Source organism: Anoplophora glabripennis, unplaced genomic scaffold, assembly GCF_000390285.2.
Source record: "Anoplophora glabripennis isolate ALB-LARVAE unplaced genomic scaffold, Agla_2.0 scaffold253, whole genome shotgun sequence".
In the NCBI taxonomy this organism is placed as follows: domain Eukaryota; kingdom Metazoa; phylum Arthropoda; class Insecta; order Coleoptera; family Cerambycidae; genus Anoplophora; species Anoplophora glabripennis.
In genome coordinates this window covers 318,428-336,246 of record NW_019416337.1, presented here as the reverse complement: position 1 = coordinate 336,246, position 17,819 = coordinate 318,428, and the positions used below count along the sequence as shown (strand labels likewise).

The 17,819-nt window shown below is 32.6% G+C and overlaps 1 protein-coding gene across 3 annotated transcripts in view; it reads left to right on the top strand.

The window, feature by feature from the left end:
- The window catches only part of LOC108912987 (calcium-transporting ATPase type 2C member 1), a 47,016-nt gene extending 39,255 nt beyond the window's left edge, over positions 1-7,761 (top strand). For all 3 annotated transcript variants that reach the window (XM_018718424.2, XM_018718426.2, XM_018718425.2), the window contains exons 8-12: positions 1,390-1,705; positions 3,550-3,691; positions 3,745-3,936; positions 4,211-4,448; positions 7,453-7,761. In XM_018718424.2, the coding sequence (XP_018573940.1) occupies positions 1,390-1,705; positions 3,550-3,691; positions 3,745-3,936; positions 4,211-4,448; positions 7,453-7,574 (1,010 nt within the window). In that variant the 3' untranslated portion in view covers positions 7,575-7,761. The remainder of the gene's footprint in view (positions 1-1,389; positions 1,706-3,549; positions 3,692-3,744; positions 3,937-4,210; positions 4,449-7,452) is intronic.
- Positions 7,762-17,819: the final 10,058 nt, after the last annotated feature.

Below are 17,819 nucleotides of genomic sequence, written 5' to 3'. Positions count from 1 at the left end.
CAATTTTAAGCAAAAAATTTCCTATGAACTTAGGTCTGAAAACGCTTCGTTTAGGATATACAGGATGTCAAATTAAAAAAAATTACTACATTTTCTTTAATAACTCTCGACTACTTTGAGTTAAATTCATGAAATTTTGTATGCGGAGGTTTCTTGGGACGGAAAATTCAAGTTTTATGGATGATTGGCTGTATCTCCCAGAGAGTGCCACAAGCGACTATTAGGATCCTTTTAAATCGCTTCAACTTTTTTTTGCCACGGTGTATGTTATTTCGGAACAGAAAAACATTTTTTCCTATCTTTTCTACTTAAGAATGTACACCTTTTTGAAGTCTCTAGGAGTAACCGTTTCCGTTAAAAACTCGTCTAAAAATAATGATACATGCAAATTATGTGTTAGAGTGCTAATTATGTATCAGCTTCGTCAGTAAAAAGCATTATTGGAACTAGTTGACGATTAGCATTAATCTATTCACAAAACCCCAATCTTCTGGCACGATCTCTTGGTTGAAAATTTTGTACATTTTTTTAAATGTGGAAAGGATGCAAGTCTTGTTTGCGTAATATACATTTTTTTTTCATTGGTATTTCGGTATCTGCCCGTTCAGAACGATAATGACTACTTGGAAGTAAACGGAATTATTTTAAGAAAGAAATATTTATCATATAAAGTTTTGCTTTACGGGTTTTCTTTTCCAAGCTGCAGGGCACTAAAAAAATTGAAAATATTTAATTTTTTAATATCATTTTCAATGCAAAAGTCTTTTTTTCAACGCTTATTTGACCATGTTCGGTGGCTGAGTCAAAGCATACTTCATAATGTTTTTGTTATTTTTATTTTCCTATGTTAGTTAGCAGTGGGAAAAAATGGTACATATTTACAAAAGTTTTATTTACGGAAAAATTACAAGAGCTAGAAATAAAACGCAAGAGGGTAATTTTGCTTAAAATAAAAAATGGTTCATAAAAAAATATTAAAAAAGTGTTTTTACCAGTGGTTTACCACAATTTTCTTCGAAAAACCTTACAGTGCAATCTGTATGCACGCTACTGAGTAACGTACAAAGTGAATCTTTTTCCTGTTACTAGCGGATTATCAAATTAACCTAAGGCTAAAATTTCGTTCCATTATCTTATAATATTCGAAAGTTATTGGAGAAAAACTAAATTTTTTGTAACTTTTTAACGCCCTATAGCTTGGAAAAGAAAATCCTTAGAGCATAACCTCATATGATAAAAATTTATTTAAAAAAAAAAAAAATTCACCATTTAATTTATTCCCAACCTTTACGTTACCTTACCTTACCATAAAAAGTTACACCCTTTATAAGGCGTAATACCTGAAAAAGAATTTACATAAATACATTTGAAATTGTAATTAATTTTCAGCCCAACTAATAGGACTTGAAGTATTGCCTTCACAAGTAATGTCGGGAGAGCAATTGGACACGTTCACAGAAACCGAACTCGATGAAGCCATTCCTCGAGTCACCGTTTTCTACAGGGTTTCTCCGAAAAATAAATTGTCCATTGTGAAATCTCTTCAAAGAACAGGCCATATTGTTGGCATGACCGGTGATGGCGTTAACGACGGAGTTGCATTAAAAAAAGCGGACATTGGTATCGCTATGGGCAAAAATGGCACTGACGTTTGTAAAGAGGCAGCTGACATGATTCTAGTGGATGACGATTTCTACACAATTATGTAAGATTTTTAAAAAGTATATTACAGCATAATGTTATTTGCAGACAACTAATACTCATTACATTTATCTATAACTAGCATTTATTGTTTTGAGCCACTTCTAAGCGGCTATAAATAACCGAACTTCTAAAAAAAATCGTTAACAAAATTACTTAATATTCATATTATCCCTTTCAATATAGTACCTTGCCCGATCTCTTCACTGCTCTGTACGTGTCTTTCTTTGTTGGAAGTAATACTGCAAGACCCTTTTCTGCGAGGTCGTTCGTGAACTTTGCTGTTTTTTTCTTTTAATCCTCAACAAACCCTTTAAAACAGACTTGACTTTCGGGGACAAAAAAAGTCACTCGGAGCTATGTCAGGTGAGTAGGGTGGATGTTCCAATGTGACAATTCCGTGCTTCGTCAGAAAAATCTAGATAGAGAACGCCATGTGCGCTGGCGGATTGCACTGATGAGGGATCCACGAATAATTCTACATTTCTCACCTTTTTTTTCCCTAATTACAAGCAGTTGTTAAAACCTTATAACACTCTTGGTTAGCAGTCTGACCTTCAGGCACCTAATCAATATGAATAACCCCTCAAATATTAAAAAAAAAAACAATTGATGTTGCCCCTATGTGTCTTTTTTTGTCTCGGTGAGTTGGGATGGGATTCTTTCATTCCATAAAGAGTGACCACAAAAAACCTGTGATTTTCGCCCGTTTTTTTCACAAATCGCAATGAATTAAAAAAAGTACTTAAAAATACAAATTACTTGTCGTAAAAAACCCCTTAGAGCTCTTGAGGGTAGAGTCTCGAAGTCAACATGCCCATTTCAGTCATGAAAATGTATGAATTTTTCTGAGATTTATTCTATAGGAAAATTAAAATAAGAATGAATTTTGCTGTATTTTTTTGAGAATGGGGTGGCTACAACTCTTATTTAGGGGTAGTTTTTTCTTGAAACTTACTACGAATAGTTAATCCATATTTTCCTAACCCTGAATTATCTTAATATATTTTTTTTTTAATTTTTACAATTATTTCTGATATTCTCTATTTTTGGGGATGATTCCACCCCCTGAGCGCGCTTAAGGGTGGATTTTCTAATTCAACATGCTTATTTCAGTCATGAGAATAAATCTTTCTTTGTATCAAGAATAATTCGATAGAAAAATTCACATGCTAATAGCTTTTATATTTATTGGTAATATTCAATTCTTCATTTTGGGTGTCTTTTCANATATATTATAATATATTGATCGTTGTCCTCCAAATTCATTACAGTTTTGTATTTTTTTTAAATTGCAAGTTAAATAATAATTTCATAAAATTTTATTGTAATATGTATAAAGGTGACAAACACTCTATTAGAAATTATTATAAGCTAACAACTTTGTGGACAAAAACAAATAATACAGTAGAGCCTCGATTATCCGTGCATCGCTAATCCGTGCGGCGAATTCTTCCTGTGATGCGATGTATCCGCTATCCATGAGCGAATTATCCGGCGCGGGGTGAAAAAAGCGCTCAAAAATAAGAACAATGACAAATCTCTGCTTATTTGTCGCGTATGTATTATTTTCCTACGCATTCTAGCATTTCGTTCCTGCACGTGCAAAATTTCTTCATACATATGTATCACCCTTTTTATTTTCTATTGCACTTATGTACATGTGTATGTAATAGGTTGTGTGTAATAAAGTTCTTATTTTTTGCAAAATTGGCGAGTTTGCGCGTTATTTCGATTAACCGTGTTTTCGATTATCCAGCAACGGTTCGGTCCCGGTCGACCTGGATAATTGAGATTCTACCGTATAATCAAAATTACAACTGTTGTATTTATAATTCTTTTTTTCAGAGCTGCTATAGAAGAAGGTAAAAGTATATTTTACAACATCAGGAACTTCGTCAGGTTTCAATTGTCCACATCAATAGCCGCACTGTCTCTGATAGCACTATCGACGTTCTTGGACATGCCAAATCCACTCAACGCTATGCAAGTACGTAACAGCTTTGTCGAGCGTGTATTTTTTATTGATTGCCCGATTTTCAGATTTTATGGATTAATATTATAATGGATGGACCGCCTGCACAAAGTTTAGGTGTGGAACCTGTAGAGGAGGATGTCCTCAAACAAAACCCAAGAGATACTAAGGAACCCATGATTACCAAGAAACTTATCGTCAACGTGTTACTATCTGCTCTATTCATAATTGCTGGCACTCTGTGGGTTTTCCAGAAAGAGGTAAGCACACCTTATTTTATATCCAAATTTTTAAGATCACAGTATTTTAAAATTTAATTTTCAATTTCTTATACTTTCGCATAAATGTGTTTTCTGAAATTCCGTCTTGAATTAATTGAATTGAACGGATTTTTTTTAACTTTTTTTTATAATTTCATGTATAACCTCAAATAAATCTGTGTGCTAGCCGCGAGCACATTTCCCATTGAGAGTTATGTCACACATTGCTGTCAAATCTCGTTTTTCAGTACTGAAGAAATCTTTACAATTTCAGAGGAGTTCAGAAGGCCTTACAGCGAGAGATACGACGATGACATTCACTTGCTTTGTGTTTTTCGATATGTGGAATGCCCTTTCTTGCCGATCACAAACAAAAAGCGTATTTCAGATAGGGGTGTTTACCAACAAAATGTTTTTGATCGCTGTCACTTTGTCGGTGGTTGGACAGATGCTGGTGGTATACGTTCCCCCGTTACAGCAAATATTTCAGACGGAAGCTCTTACAGCATGGGGTAAGTAACAAAATTGTTTTTGTTAGTATTTTTAGTACATTGCATATGCTTAATTTTCTTCTATATTTTTTCCTAAATTAATAAATTCAAGGTTATAATTCTTTAAGCGATGTCCGTAACGGAGAAAAAAAATTGTATATAACGAAAACGATTGGTCGATATCTAATGACGTTATAGGTACATATTTGAAGTAATCTCTAAAAGCAGTTAAGGAATCCGTGGGAGCACAATTGCTATGGAGGTGTCTTAATCTGGAGAAATCTGGATTTCTTAAAACATTGTCAAACTTGTCTGGCGCAAACACTTTTCTCGTCACTTAAGGCATATAGCACTGTTTGAATGTCATCTACTATTTGCAGTGATTTATCTAACGATAATGCAGTATTTTGTAAGATTTTTATAGCGTCCTCAATTGGAATGTAATTATTGTGAATATTTTCCAACTCTGCTTTAACTCGATTATCTTGAAATTTTATTTGGCTCTTCCGAATACACAGCGGATTCTTTGGCATCGAATTGTAAAATTACGGATTTTACTTTTTGAAAATGTTTAAAAAATAAAATGATGCCTCTAACCATGTCCCCCATTGTGTAAGAATGTATTGTGGAGGTTCTGGAATGCCAGGACACTGGTGGTGGAATTGACGAATACTTTTACGGGGCTTTTAAGAAAAACTGCCTTTAGTACAGTCATGATGCTGAAAATCAGCTGTAATCTCCAAATTCTTTGAAACTGCATGGATTTGCATGAAAATTTAGAATAAGGCTCATCTTAGGCTCAAGTTTAAAAGTGACATAAGCCCGATTGACGCTTTTTGTTTTTTTAGGGGAAAAAACTACCCCTCTGTGAAAAAAATTGAAAAAATTAAGTTTTAAGCGTTTTATTGATAAAAATCTTATTCAAGTACAAAGATTAAATAATGTTCCATGTTCTCGAACATGTTTTATGATATATTTGATCTTTTTGACCCTTTATTTAACCCTTAAAAACTACCCATATGCAATAATGATAAAAAATTACTTTTTAAAGATTTGCAATTATTTAAAATAAAAGTTACCTTATACTTAATAAAAGAATTTTTCAATTTCAGCCCCTAAAAACCACTCCTGTATTGACAAAAATGATAAAAAATTACTTTTTAAAAGCTTGGATTGCTTTAACGGTGCAATTTAAAATAAAAATTCCCTCATTGCTTATGAAAGAATGTGTATCTCATAACACTTCAGCCCTTATAAATCACCCCTGTGATAAAAAATTACGTTTTAAAACTTGGAATGCTATAATTGTGCAATAATTTAAAATAAAAATTCCCTTATATTTATGAAAGAATATTTTACTTTTGCCATTTTCAACTCTTATAAACTACCCATTTACCAATATTAATGTAAAATAAAATTTAAAAAATTGCTACGCTGCATATAAACTTTTATACACGCTGACGTGTACTTGAATCCTAACATTTTGCTCCAAAAATGTGAAAGCCTATTTTGCTCCGTAAAAATGTCATTGGTTTTTTTACCATAACTCGGTTAATTTTGAAGCTATAGTATGCTACAAAAAAGCATTTTAAAGATAATTTCAAGAGTTTTTAAGTCCTTCATTTTTTAAAGGGAAAGGATCGAAGGGCTCGAGACAGGTCGTTTTTTCACTAAAATGGATACTTCACGTGGCAATATCTCCTTTATTTTTATGCTATAGGAATAAAAAAAGCAAAATATTTGATGAAAAAAAAAACTACATTTTTGTTGTCTATCATTTTTTACGCATCTTTCATAGTCTCAGAGTTATATAAATAAGGCAATTTTTTTGAATAATGAAAAATACGTTTTCAACTTTTACCGTACATTATTAAAAAAATATGCATTCTAAACCGGTCTAACTTCAGGATCGTATGAAAAACACTGAAACAAAACTAATTCTAAAGGGTCTATGATTAATTTTAATTCTAATGGAAATGGTACAGCATTTACTGCTCATTTTTCCTTAAAAAATATGAGCAACCCATCTGTTTTTGACGATAACTCCATCAATTTTGCTCTAATTAACTTTTATAAGTGCTCATTTTGAAGGTCTTTTTGAGTACTACAAAAAAACTCCTGGAGCGTTATACACGTAAAATTAATAATTTTTCCGTCATTTGACGTTGAATACAACGATTCGAGTATTCCCTCCAAAACAAGTCCCCTACCACTAACCATATTTCGCTTTATATAGGACGTCCATTTTTTAAAAAATTATTTTCTTTGTTTATTTACAAGCTACATTTTTGTTCATTACACTTTTTTTTAATAAAAAAATGACTAGTTTTTGAGTTATTTGCGAAAAATACTTTAAAAAAGTGTTTTTTTTTTTCACTCAAAATTCCAAGTTTTCAATCGTGAATAACTAAAAAACAATTAATTTCTCGAAAAAATTCTTCGAATATTTTTTGCTCAGAATTTGTTTCTCTATCGAGTTCCAGCGTTATTTTTGAAAAAAATATTTCCACCTCCGAGAAGGGGTGTCAACCCCCAACAGGGTGGAAACATCAATCGGCGCTATGTCACTAATGTTCATTGACCTTTTCTCTAACTATCTGCGAAATTCCAAGTCGATCGGTTCAGTTTCAAAGAATTCGGAGGTGAAATGACTGTACTACTTGGGTAACACCGATGAATTGTTTCTGTTACAAAATGTAATGCGTGCAGAAACAGTTGTTTGTTAGGACTTAATTTCGACATACCTATGTATTTATATTTTTAAAGCAGAAAGAATATCATCGATGAAGAAAGAACAAAATACAAATCTGATATGCTGCGACGCAACTACCAGATACTACCTATCTACTGCTGTCACTAGAATGCGGGTTATTGCCGATTCCTGTTTTATTTGTTATTCCTAGCAGCGCGGCGGCGTGGCGTACCTACCCAGCCATACGTTAGTGGAAACGAACTAAAAATGTCCTGCCTTAGTTATAAGTAGATTTTACATGAAGTTTGACATTAACAAACGATTTTTTTACAGATATGGCATTTTTGACGGCGCTAACATCGTCGGTATGGATCTTTTCTGAATTTAAGAAACTGTTAGAAAGGTATTTGGAAAGGAGATGTAAGGGCAAACGATCGCCACTAGAATACGTATGACAGGACAGGGGGCCAGGGGCGAAGACCCGCTGCAATTAATTGCTTCTTCTTTTTTGCCCCTGTAATAGGCCCCCCCTTAGAATGTGCAAGTAATATGTTTCGCGATTTACTTTGGCCGTTCTATTAGAAGTGATTAATATACAAATGTTATTTATTTTATTTTACCAACATAAAATTATAATTTTTATTTTGTATTTATTTTTTCCTTTCATATTGCACTGTTATTCAGTCAAATTTATTTATATTAAAAGAACAAAATGTAATTAGGTACTTACGGATAACAATAAAACTCCTACTTCTAAACGTATCGTATTAAATATGGTATTAAATGATAATTAATTCATTGGGAAACATATTACATCGTGGATTGCCAAGAGTGTTGTGTGGCATCTTAGAACAGAATTTGAGATCGACTGTTAATTTAAATTTATAAGATTTACAGAACAATTTCGTTCTTTATTGGCATATACAGTGTCCTACTTAAAACTGTAACACTTGTTGAATCTTTTTAAAGGGCTCTCTAGCAAATAGGCAACCAGCAATACATTTTTATAGATTTTATTACACAGTTTGACTAAATATGAATTAATACACAAATAACAGACATTTCCCCATTGTAACGCAAATTTTCTATAAAATGGAGTCAGTTTGAAACTCAAATGACTCTGGTGTAAAGAAATTTGTAATTTAAGATACAAATTACAAATTTCTCTCTGGCAAAAAGTAATTTGAGTTTCGAACTATCTCCATTTTATAGAAAATCTGTGTTAGAATGGAGGAAAGTCTGTTATTTGTGCATTAATTCATATTTAGACAAACTGTGCAGTAAAATCTATAAAAATGTATTGCTGGTTGTCTATTTGCTATAGAGCCCTCTTAATTTTTGACTCGTTTACTTTAAATTCACCTCAAAAGATAGAGCTCATTGTGTTTATAATACCGAGGATTCACCTTCGTTGAATGCACTTTCATAAATGATTACAAGCCACATGACCAGTCATTTTGTTCGGAACAGTAATTTTATTTCCTTCACGTTGGTAATTAAATTTCAGTAAAATTAAAACAATAAGATCAAGTTTACATAGAAACACAACAGTCTGTTTCACCGGCTGGTGATTGGTGTAATTTTCACAACATTTTATTCAAGCATTCGACGATTATATTATCTGTAGCATAGATGCAACGGTTTGTCATTATTCATTGTAAACGAATCATTAATATTGATCGTCATCAAAAGAGAAATAAATAAGGGATTTTTTTAGTTAACTGTGCCAATCGTACAATGTTGGTTGCCTAAGCTCAATAGTCATGTGGCTTGTAATCACTGATTTATCAAAATAATTATAAAAATGGAAATTGATATTTACAAATAAATTGTGTTAAAAGGGCGCTATAGCAAATAGGCAACCAGCAATATATTGTTATAGATTTTATTACACAGTTTGTCTAACAAGGAGCAGGCAAGGTAATCGGATTTTTGTAATTTTTAATATTTATGGTACGTGTAGTTTGGAACTTGAATAAGAATTCTCCGAAGTAGTTCGACGCAATGTTCATAAATTACCGAGATAATCGATTTTGAAGTTTTACCTGCCAGCTAAATCCATTAGATGCGACACATTTTTCAACTGGGAGTGTGGCCTAGTTGGTAGCGTTCGAGTCCGACAGCTACGAGGTCGCTGGTTCGAGTCTCGTTGCGCTACATTTTTTTCCCCCTTCAAAACGCATCATGTTTTTTTTATTCTTTTTCTCACCTCGAAAATCATGAACAAACGAAATATTATAATAACTACTTATATACAGGGTATAGCGAAAGTACCGGAACGGCTGAATAACTGTGCGGGAGAGCATTTTAGAGAAAAATGTTAAATACAAAAGTTTCAGGATTTCTCCCTTGCTATCCGATGGTGACCTTGACATTGACCATGAAGATAATTTCAAGGTCAAATGTGATTTTTCAAATGGGGCCCTATATTTTCAACCCCAGAAATGAAAGGAGCGGAAAATGTGACGTTCAGATATGACCTTGTGACCCCACCTTTTTGACCTTGGGGTCCCCACAAGGTCAAACTAACAAAAGTACAGGAATGGCAGAATAACTCGGCGGAAGAGCATTTTAGAGAAAAATGTTATATACAAAAATCAATGTCAAGGTCACCATTGGATAGCCAGGGAAAAATCCTGAAACTTTTGTATTGAACATTTCTCTTTGAAATGCTCTCCCCCCGAGTTATTCTGCCGTTCCTGTACTTTTCTTAGTTTGACCTTGTAGAGGCCCCAAGGTCAAATGGGAGGGGTCACTCAAGGTCATATCTGAACGTAAAATTGTCTGCTCATTTCATTTCTGAGGTCAAAAGTATAGGATCCCATTTGAAAAATCACACTTGACCTTGAAATGATCTTCAAGGTCAATGACAAGGTCACCATCGGATAGCCAGGGAGAAATCCTGAAACTTTTGTATTTTAACATTTTTCTCTGAAGTGCTCTCCCGTCGAGTTATTCTGCCGTTCCTGTACTTTTGCTATACCCTGTATATCTAGCAATATTCTTCATGTGGCATGAACCGGAATGGTAGTTATCATAGAAACACGGGAAGCAGAAACTTTTAAGGCTTTCTTTCTTTTTCTTATCTCGAAAATTATGAACAAACGAAATATAACTATAACTATAAAAATCCGATTACCTTGCCTTCTCCTTGTAAGTATGAATTAAAGCACAAGTAACAGACTTTCCCCCATGTTAACACAGATTTTCTATAAAATGGACTTAGTTTGAAACTCAAATTGCTTTTTGGTGTAAAGAAATTTGTAATTTGCGCTGCCGCTTGTTCAAAAGTGGCAAATAACCCTCCCTCCCTTGCAGTCTTAAGTGAGACACTTAGGAAGCCGTCATATCAGTAATAATTAGAATGCCAAGTGTTTGCATAAATAATTTTTTAATATCTAATTAGTATAGTAAAAAAATACAGATCTGATTTTAAGATCAACACATTTTTAAATCTAAAATTTTTAGTTACCAAATTATGAGATAATAAATTTAGTTACGCACTATTTATACTTTTATGATTTCGCAAAATTTTACTTTAAAAATTAGTAACAGGATATCATTTGTGTATGAGAAAATATTCTCTACACCAGCAAATGCAGGTCCTGCAATATGGTGCTGTTGACAGATTATATACATGTATTTGAGTGGAAATTTGTAAAGGTGGCAGCTGGAGAAAATTAATCGTAATTTGAAAATGAAAGGTGTAAACCATATAGTACACGGAGCCGAAATGGTTCAATCAGTGGATCGTTCGTCGGTTGTCTCACCTATGACAGACTGATGAGGACTAATAAGTCCGAAACTTGTCTGTGCCTGATGGGTTAAACTAACGATCCTAGCTGTTGCGAGTATAATTCAATGCCAGTCGGGGCATATAGTCCGCAGAATAGTTGTTTCTCGCAACACTGGCAATTAAAAAGGAATCCATGTAGTTTTTTTTGAGGATGATTTCTAGGCTGACAGAGAGATCTTTCATCATGAATAAATTTCAAATGAAATATGTGAAATAAAAAACTTATTTCAGATACAGGGGTTGACTCGTGTAAAAAAATTTTGACGTTTGTGGGCTGTCAGGATCCAGGGGGCGCTGCATCTACGCCCTCAGATATAACAAATTATGCGTTTATCATTAACATTTATAAGAAATTATCCTATAACAGTTTAAGTAACAATTTGCCTCTTTTTGAGCCATGCTTTTTTAGTTCTGACGATGTCGATTGTGCTGCCCCCTGACCGCCGATGGCCTAACTTCTAAAACTATCAGGAATGTCAACAATTAGTCGGGCCCTCTTATGCAGCAGTGGCCACTAGTGAAAATTAAAAATGGTCATATTTTGATACTAAAGCATAGGACCCACACCATTTTTTGGGGAATGATTTCTATGCTCACAAGAAAAAACTTTTATGTGGAAAAAATTTGCTATTATCAAGAAAATAAAAAGTTTCACACACGTTTGTGTAATTTTATTGCATAATTAAGTTTTTTTCCTGTTTTTCTATTTAAGTTTTAATTTGACACTAACATTCTATTTTTCAAATGTCGTAATGCTGTTAACTTTGTAAAAAATATTAATTTTGCGAAAACTAAAAAAGGGGCTGTTTGTACCTATGAAGTTATGGAAAAAATAGGTAGGCAACCACTGACTTCATTTTTTATTTCACAAATTTCCGAATTTTTTCTTCCTGAAAGTTCTCTTTGTGGACCTAGAAATCATTTAATCATTCCCTAAAAAAATGGTACAAATCCCAGGCTTTATTATCAAAATATGACCACTTTAAGTTGCCCTGTATATCTAATGTAGCAAATAAAATAGGGGGCTACCAATCCTGAGGTCTCGAAAACGTTTGCACACATATTTGCAAAATACTTATTTTTTCACAATCAACTTGTACATACACGGTGTCCCGAAATTAATGTAACAAAATTTGATCATAGATTCTTAAGATAAAATTAGGGGACCCATATTTTTTATTTTTGCGAAGTGCCCCCTCTTTCGGAGTTACAGTCCCCTGAAATCTGCCCCTAAAGCTCAGAATCCTGTTGTACAAGAATCACTAAATTTGGTACACAGGGGTTTTATAATGCGGAATCTGATAGTGCTACGCATTTTGGCGGGGAACCCCCTAAAGACACTATTTTGTGGGCCTCCGTCATTGCAACCAAAAAAATTTGGTCGCCTATTTGAATTTCTTAAAATTTATTAGTTCCCTAGAAAACTATTGAATTTAGAAACTTTTTTTTCCTCAATATTTTTTTTCGTAAAACGCAATGTTTTTAAGAAAAATGGCGAATCACAATATGCATTCGATCACGTTTTGATATTTTTTCTCGAAAACATTGCGTTTTACGAAAAAAGTATCAGGTGACAAAAAAGTTTCTAAATTTACTGGCTTTCTAACGGAATCATAATTTTTAAGAAATTTAAATATACGACCAAATTTTTTTGGCTCCAAACGGGGCCCAGGAAAAATTGTCATAAGGGGATTCCCTGCTAAAAAGCATAGCACTATCAGATTTCACATGTCATAAAACCATGGTGTATCAAATTTAATAATTCTCGTACAACAGGGTACCGCTAATATAAAAAAAAGACTATTCTTAGGGGCGGATTTCAGGGGGCTGTAATTTCAAAGGAGGGGACCACATTTGTCTTAAGAATCTGTGACCAAATTTTGTTGCATTAATTTCGGGACACCCTGTATAAATATATATTTTCTAATTTTTCACAAGATTTAAATTTTTCTTAACAGTAGAAGCTATGGTGTTTGAAAAATGTAATGTTACTATCAAATAAAAATACCTCATTCTATTAATCAGTTGATTTCGAACAAAGATATTTTGCTCATATGTGCAATCTTCCAAGACCTTGAGGAGAAAACCTTTTATTTTTTCATTTTGCGAATTTTGTTTAAAATTTTTTTGTAACAAAAATTCTCTATTCTCTAAAAACAATACCTACTGTAAAAAATAGTATGGGTCTCATGCTTCATTATCAAAATATGATTACTTCAATATTTAGCAGCCACCAATTTCCTTCAGAATTATCTTATGGTTGCAAAATGTAAATTATGCTTCATTAAAGGTACTAAATCTTTTTCTTGTAATTAACAATAATCAAAATAAAAGCATTTTTTATGCTTTATAATAAATAATCTTCTCAATAACTTATTCTGTTTAACATTTTTTTCATTTTTGGGAAAACCAAAACGACACATTTAGGTACATTGTTCTTCATAAAAAGTGTCGGGTTAAAATTGTAGGTTTCCAGACAAAGTATCGTATCTGCTACATTTTAAAAATGCGTTATGCCGCATTAAACATAAATTTTGGTCATTTGGCTATAATCTTCATACTCCTAGAGAATCGACTACTGAACAAAAAACTTAACGGCTTATTAACAGTAATATTTTGTATAATAAATTTTCGATACTTTGCTTGGAAACGGACGAAATACCTTTTATCCCCCTTGGGAAATATGAATATCACTTAGAATATAAAGTTTTATACTAGAAATTAGTGAACAATTCAATCGTAATCTATATAGTACATATGTTAAAATTGTGATCAAAAGTATGAGTGTTTATTACACCTAGTTTGTTAATTAATTTTATACTTTTATGTATTTCAATATTTTCATACCAGTTTCAGGTTAATAAACAAAAATGGATTAAAGTATTACATTTTAGTTAATCGATTCCTGAGAACAAAGATTTTTATATGCATAAATCCCCATAACGCACTTAAATATATAAAATGTTTGCTTCATATTATATGGCTAGGATATAATATGTACGTGTCTCTTAAATAATGTACCAGCATTTCCGTGCCCAAAATTATTTGTAGTTGTATACCTATTTGTACTTCTGATAGTTCTGTGATACACTTTATGTAACGTTTACATTTGTAGCGTGAGCAGAAATTGCTTTAAGTGGTATAACACATCAGACATTAACAAAGATGAGGGGTTAATTATACCCGTTCTAGTATAAAGGGTTTTAAATTGTGAAACACAAAGACGGCTGTTTTTACCATTCGTAACTTCTTACAGACACTAACGGTTCGCGAAAATTAAGAGAAAACTTTAGGGATGAAAAATTTTAAATGTTTGCGAAATAAAAAAACCCCAAGGTCTAAAAAAGGGTTGTACATTATATTTGCAAAATAATTGCTTTATATTTTGCAAAATTAATTTTTCTTCATATCCAAATTTTAATTTAATATTAATATCCCACTTTTTCAAATTTTTAAGAAAAATAAGTCCCTTTTTAAGCCCTCAGGATCTGCCACTGCTATTTTCATTTTTTATTTCGCAAATTTTGTTCAAAATTTATTTGCCATGAAGGCTCTCTATGTGGGCCTAAAAATCGTCCCCTAAAAACAATATGGGTCTCACAATTCATTATAAAAAATATGATCACTTTAATTTACGCGTTGTCACTGCTTATAAATTAATTTCTTCTTTAGTTTAGTTTAAAATATTATATCTTCTGATACAAAATGTGTTTTCTAAACTGTAATTATTTGTTATTTTTTTCAATTGTAGTTGTAGCCATGGAAAAGGAATTCTGCCAAAATGTTGGCAGTGCTAAATATTCAGAAATAAATATGCATTGTCTCAGATTTTAATCGGGAAAATGTAACAAGCAATAGAACTTGTAGAAATAAGAAAAGTTCAAATGAGCTTGTTTGTTTTAAAGCTTCGTTTTCAAAATACAAGGTGTTAAAATTAATAAAACTTTTTTATTTTTGAAATACAGTTGATTATAACGACATTGCTTTATACGACATATTGGATATAACGACGGAATTTGGAAGTCCCGATTTAATCCTGAAGAATTACCATATTAAAAATATCGTTTACTAAGATACCATTTACAACGAGATTTCGGATTTAGCGACGCATTTTTATATACAGGGCTATCCAAAAGTTCCGGTAGGGCAGAAAAACTTTCGAAGAATGCATTTTGGGAAAAAATGTTCCAGACAAAAGTGTAAGGATTTTTCCCTGGCTAACTGATGGTGACTTTGGATTTGACCTTGACTTTGGCCTTCAAGGTCATTTGAAGGCCAAGTTAAGTTTTTTTAAATGGGAACCCCTATTTTTTATTGCGGATTTGGAAAGAGCAGGAAATTTTACGTCCAAATATGGTCTTTTGAACACAAAGCAGTACATGTACATACTTAAACATTCATTTATCACTTTTTCTATAAAAATTCTAAAAATATATGTAATTGCTTATTACGTCTATCGGTTATAACAACCATAAACAAACGGTCCCTTGAAGGTCGTTATAACCGATTTTCACTGGATATAAAAAACTACTTTGCCGATTTTGATAAAACTTGGCTAGATTTTAGTAAAAAGTAAAAGGCTTAATTTGATGTAATTAGATTTAGTTTAATTATTCCAGTGGCGGCGATGGGGCATCCTAACTACATATTTTAAATAAAAATTTGAGCACGCCATTGCTTTTTTATAAGTTTGATATTACCTTTTAGAAAGATATAATTTGTTATCTTCAACATTTGTTTTGTGTATTTTGCTTACTTTTTGAGAAAAAAAAATTAAATGCGTTTATCGTTCCTATTCATTCGTGCTCAAATTTTTCATTAAAATATCTATTTAGAATGCGCTAGCGCCACCCCTGGAATAACTTATTAATTAAAAAAAAACATGACATTTTTTTATTAACTTTAATACCCCGTATCTCGAAAACAGAGATTTAAAACATAGGTACAAGTTCATATGAATTTTTCCTTTTATTCTTGTGAGTTCTATCGCCTATAAAATTTTCCCGATTAAAATCCGAGAGAACTTGTATGTCCTTCTGGCTCGTTACACAATCAGATCAAGTGGACGACAAAATACCTGTTTAGAAATTAAGTAACAGAAGCAAGTCCTGCATTTGTATATGCAACGTTTAAAGATTATAACAAAGAAAGAGGTAAAAAAATGTGAAGCGATTTAGAATGCCGCTAATATAATGTTTCGTTGGTTCTCTGTTAATGTCTGGTACTATTTGCTGTGAGCACATTGTTTTTTAAACCACTCTTTAAATGTTAAATAACCACTGTTTATGTTAATGTATAAACTGTTTGATATAAAATTTTTAAAATAAACATTCTTAATATCAAATTATTATTACATTTAATTTAACGGTATTTTCATTCTCAATTTTTAGATAAATAATTAATTTTGGGCTTAAAATTTTTGGTTAGACATCTACTTTTTAATGCCACTTGGCGATTTTGACAAATTAAAGATGGTGACACTGTATCAATCCATAAACTATTTACTTTGTATACAATAAGTACATCTTCGATAACAAGTATTTGAAAACAATGTAAATATGATTGTTAGTATGCTAATGTTTTCTGGGTCACTGATCATTATTTCGAAGTCAAAATTTGAAAATTCAAAATGGCGGATCCAATTTGGCGGCCAAAACTTTCGAAATCTGATTTTCTTGACGAAACTTGATGAAAATCGCTGGCAATAACTGACTTCCACTTGCATCTTCCATCAAAACAGGAAGTTAGTTAGTTCACCATCTGCAGTAGGCGTCTAAGGAAGACTACTAGATCCTTTCTGAGGAATCCAATCTAGTAGTTGAGATGAAATGCCTTTTAATTTTTCAAAATTTATCTCGTAAATTCGTGTTCATTTGCCAGCTTATAATATAATTTGCAATTTGTAAGAATTGTATGATATCTTCTAATTTCATTAAAAGCATTGACATTTTAAAATATCGTTTATCCTAATGCCGATGGCAAAGATCTGCAAGATTTTACGCATTATTTCAAAAATCTAGTTCGCAACAATGTTAAAATGTAACGATAAACAGGTAATTTTCAATCTACACAAAGTTCTATGTTTCGACCTTTTCGGCCATCTCGAATTTTTCAAATTTTGACTTCAGAATCCTGAACCGGCGACCCCGAAAACCAGTAGGAACCCATTTCCATTAAGTTTTGTCAACAAAATCAGATTTCGAAGGTTTTGGCCACCATATTGGATCTACCAACTTGAGTTTTCAAATTGTGACTTCGAAATCGTGATCGATGACCCCGAAATCCTGCAGGAACCCATTTCCATCAAATTTTGTCAACTAAATTAGATTTTGAAAGTTTTGGCCGCCATATTGGACCCGTCACCTTGAATTTTTAAATTTTGACTTCGGAATCATGAGCAGTGACCCAGAAAACATTAGCATACTAACAAACAATCGTATTTATTTGTTTTCAAATACTTGTTATCGAATATGTATTTATTTGTATATAAAGTAAATACTTTATGGATTGATACAGTGCCGTCATCTTTAATTTGTCCAAATCACAACGTGGCATTAAAAATTTTAAGCTACATCTAGCTCATCACCCATTTTCAAGGGAAATAAATAAACCCAAGAACATATTGTCCCGCCATCTGCACCCTAATACCCCCTCTTCCCCCAATGGTGAAGAACCAACTCTAGAAGGGGTTACACACGTCTCTGATCTATTCCACCGACCGATTCTCCTCCAACCCCGTTTCTGAGGATGATAAACCTCTTAAACACAATGCCACGTTACCTCGATCCTCCCCAACCACTCAAAAGTGTCAAAATCCAAGACATTTCCCCATTCGCGTCACCATCACGTCTTTATATGAAAAAGATTTTCTTGAAATAATTTTCAATGTTCAATCAGATTGTAA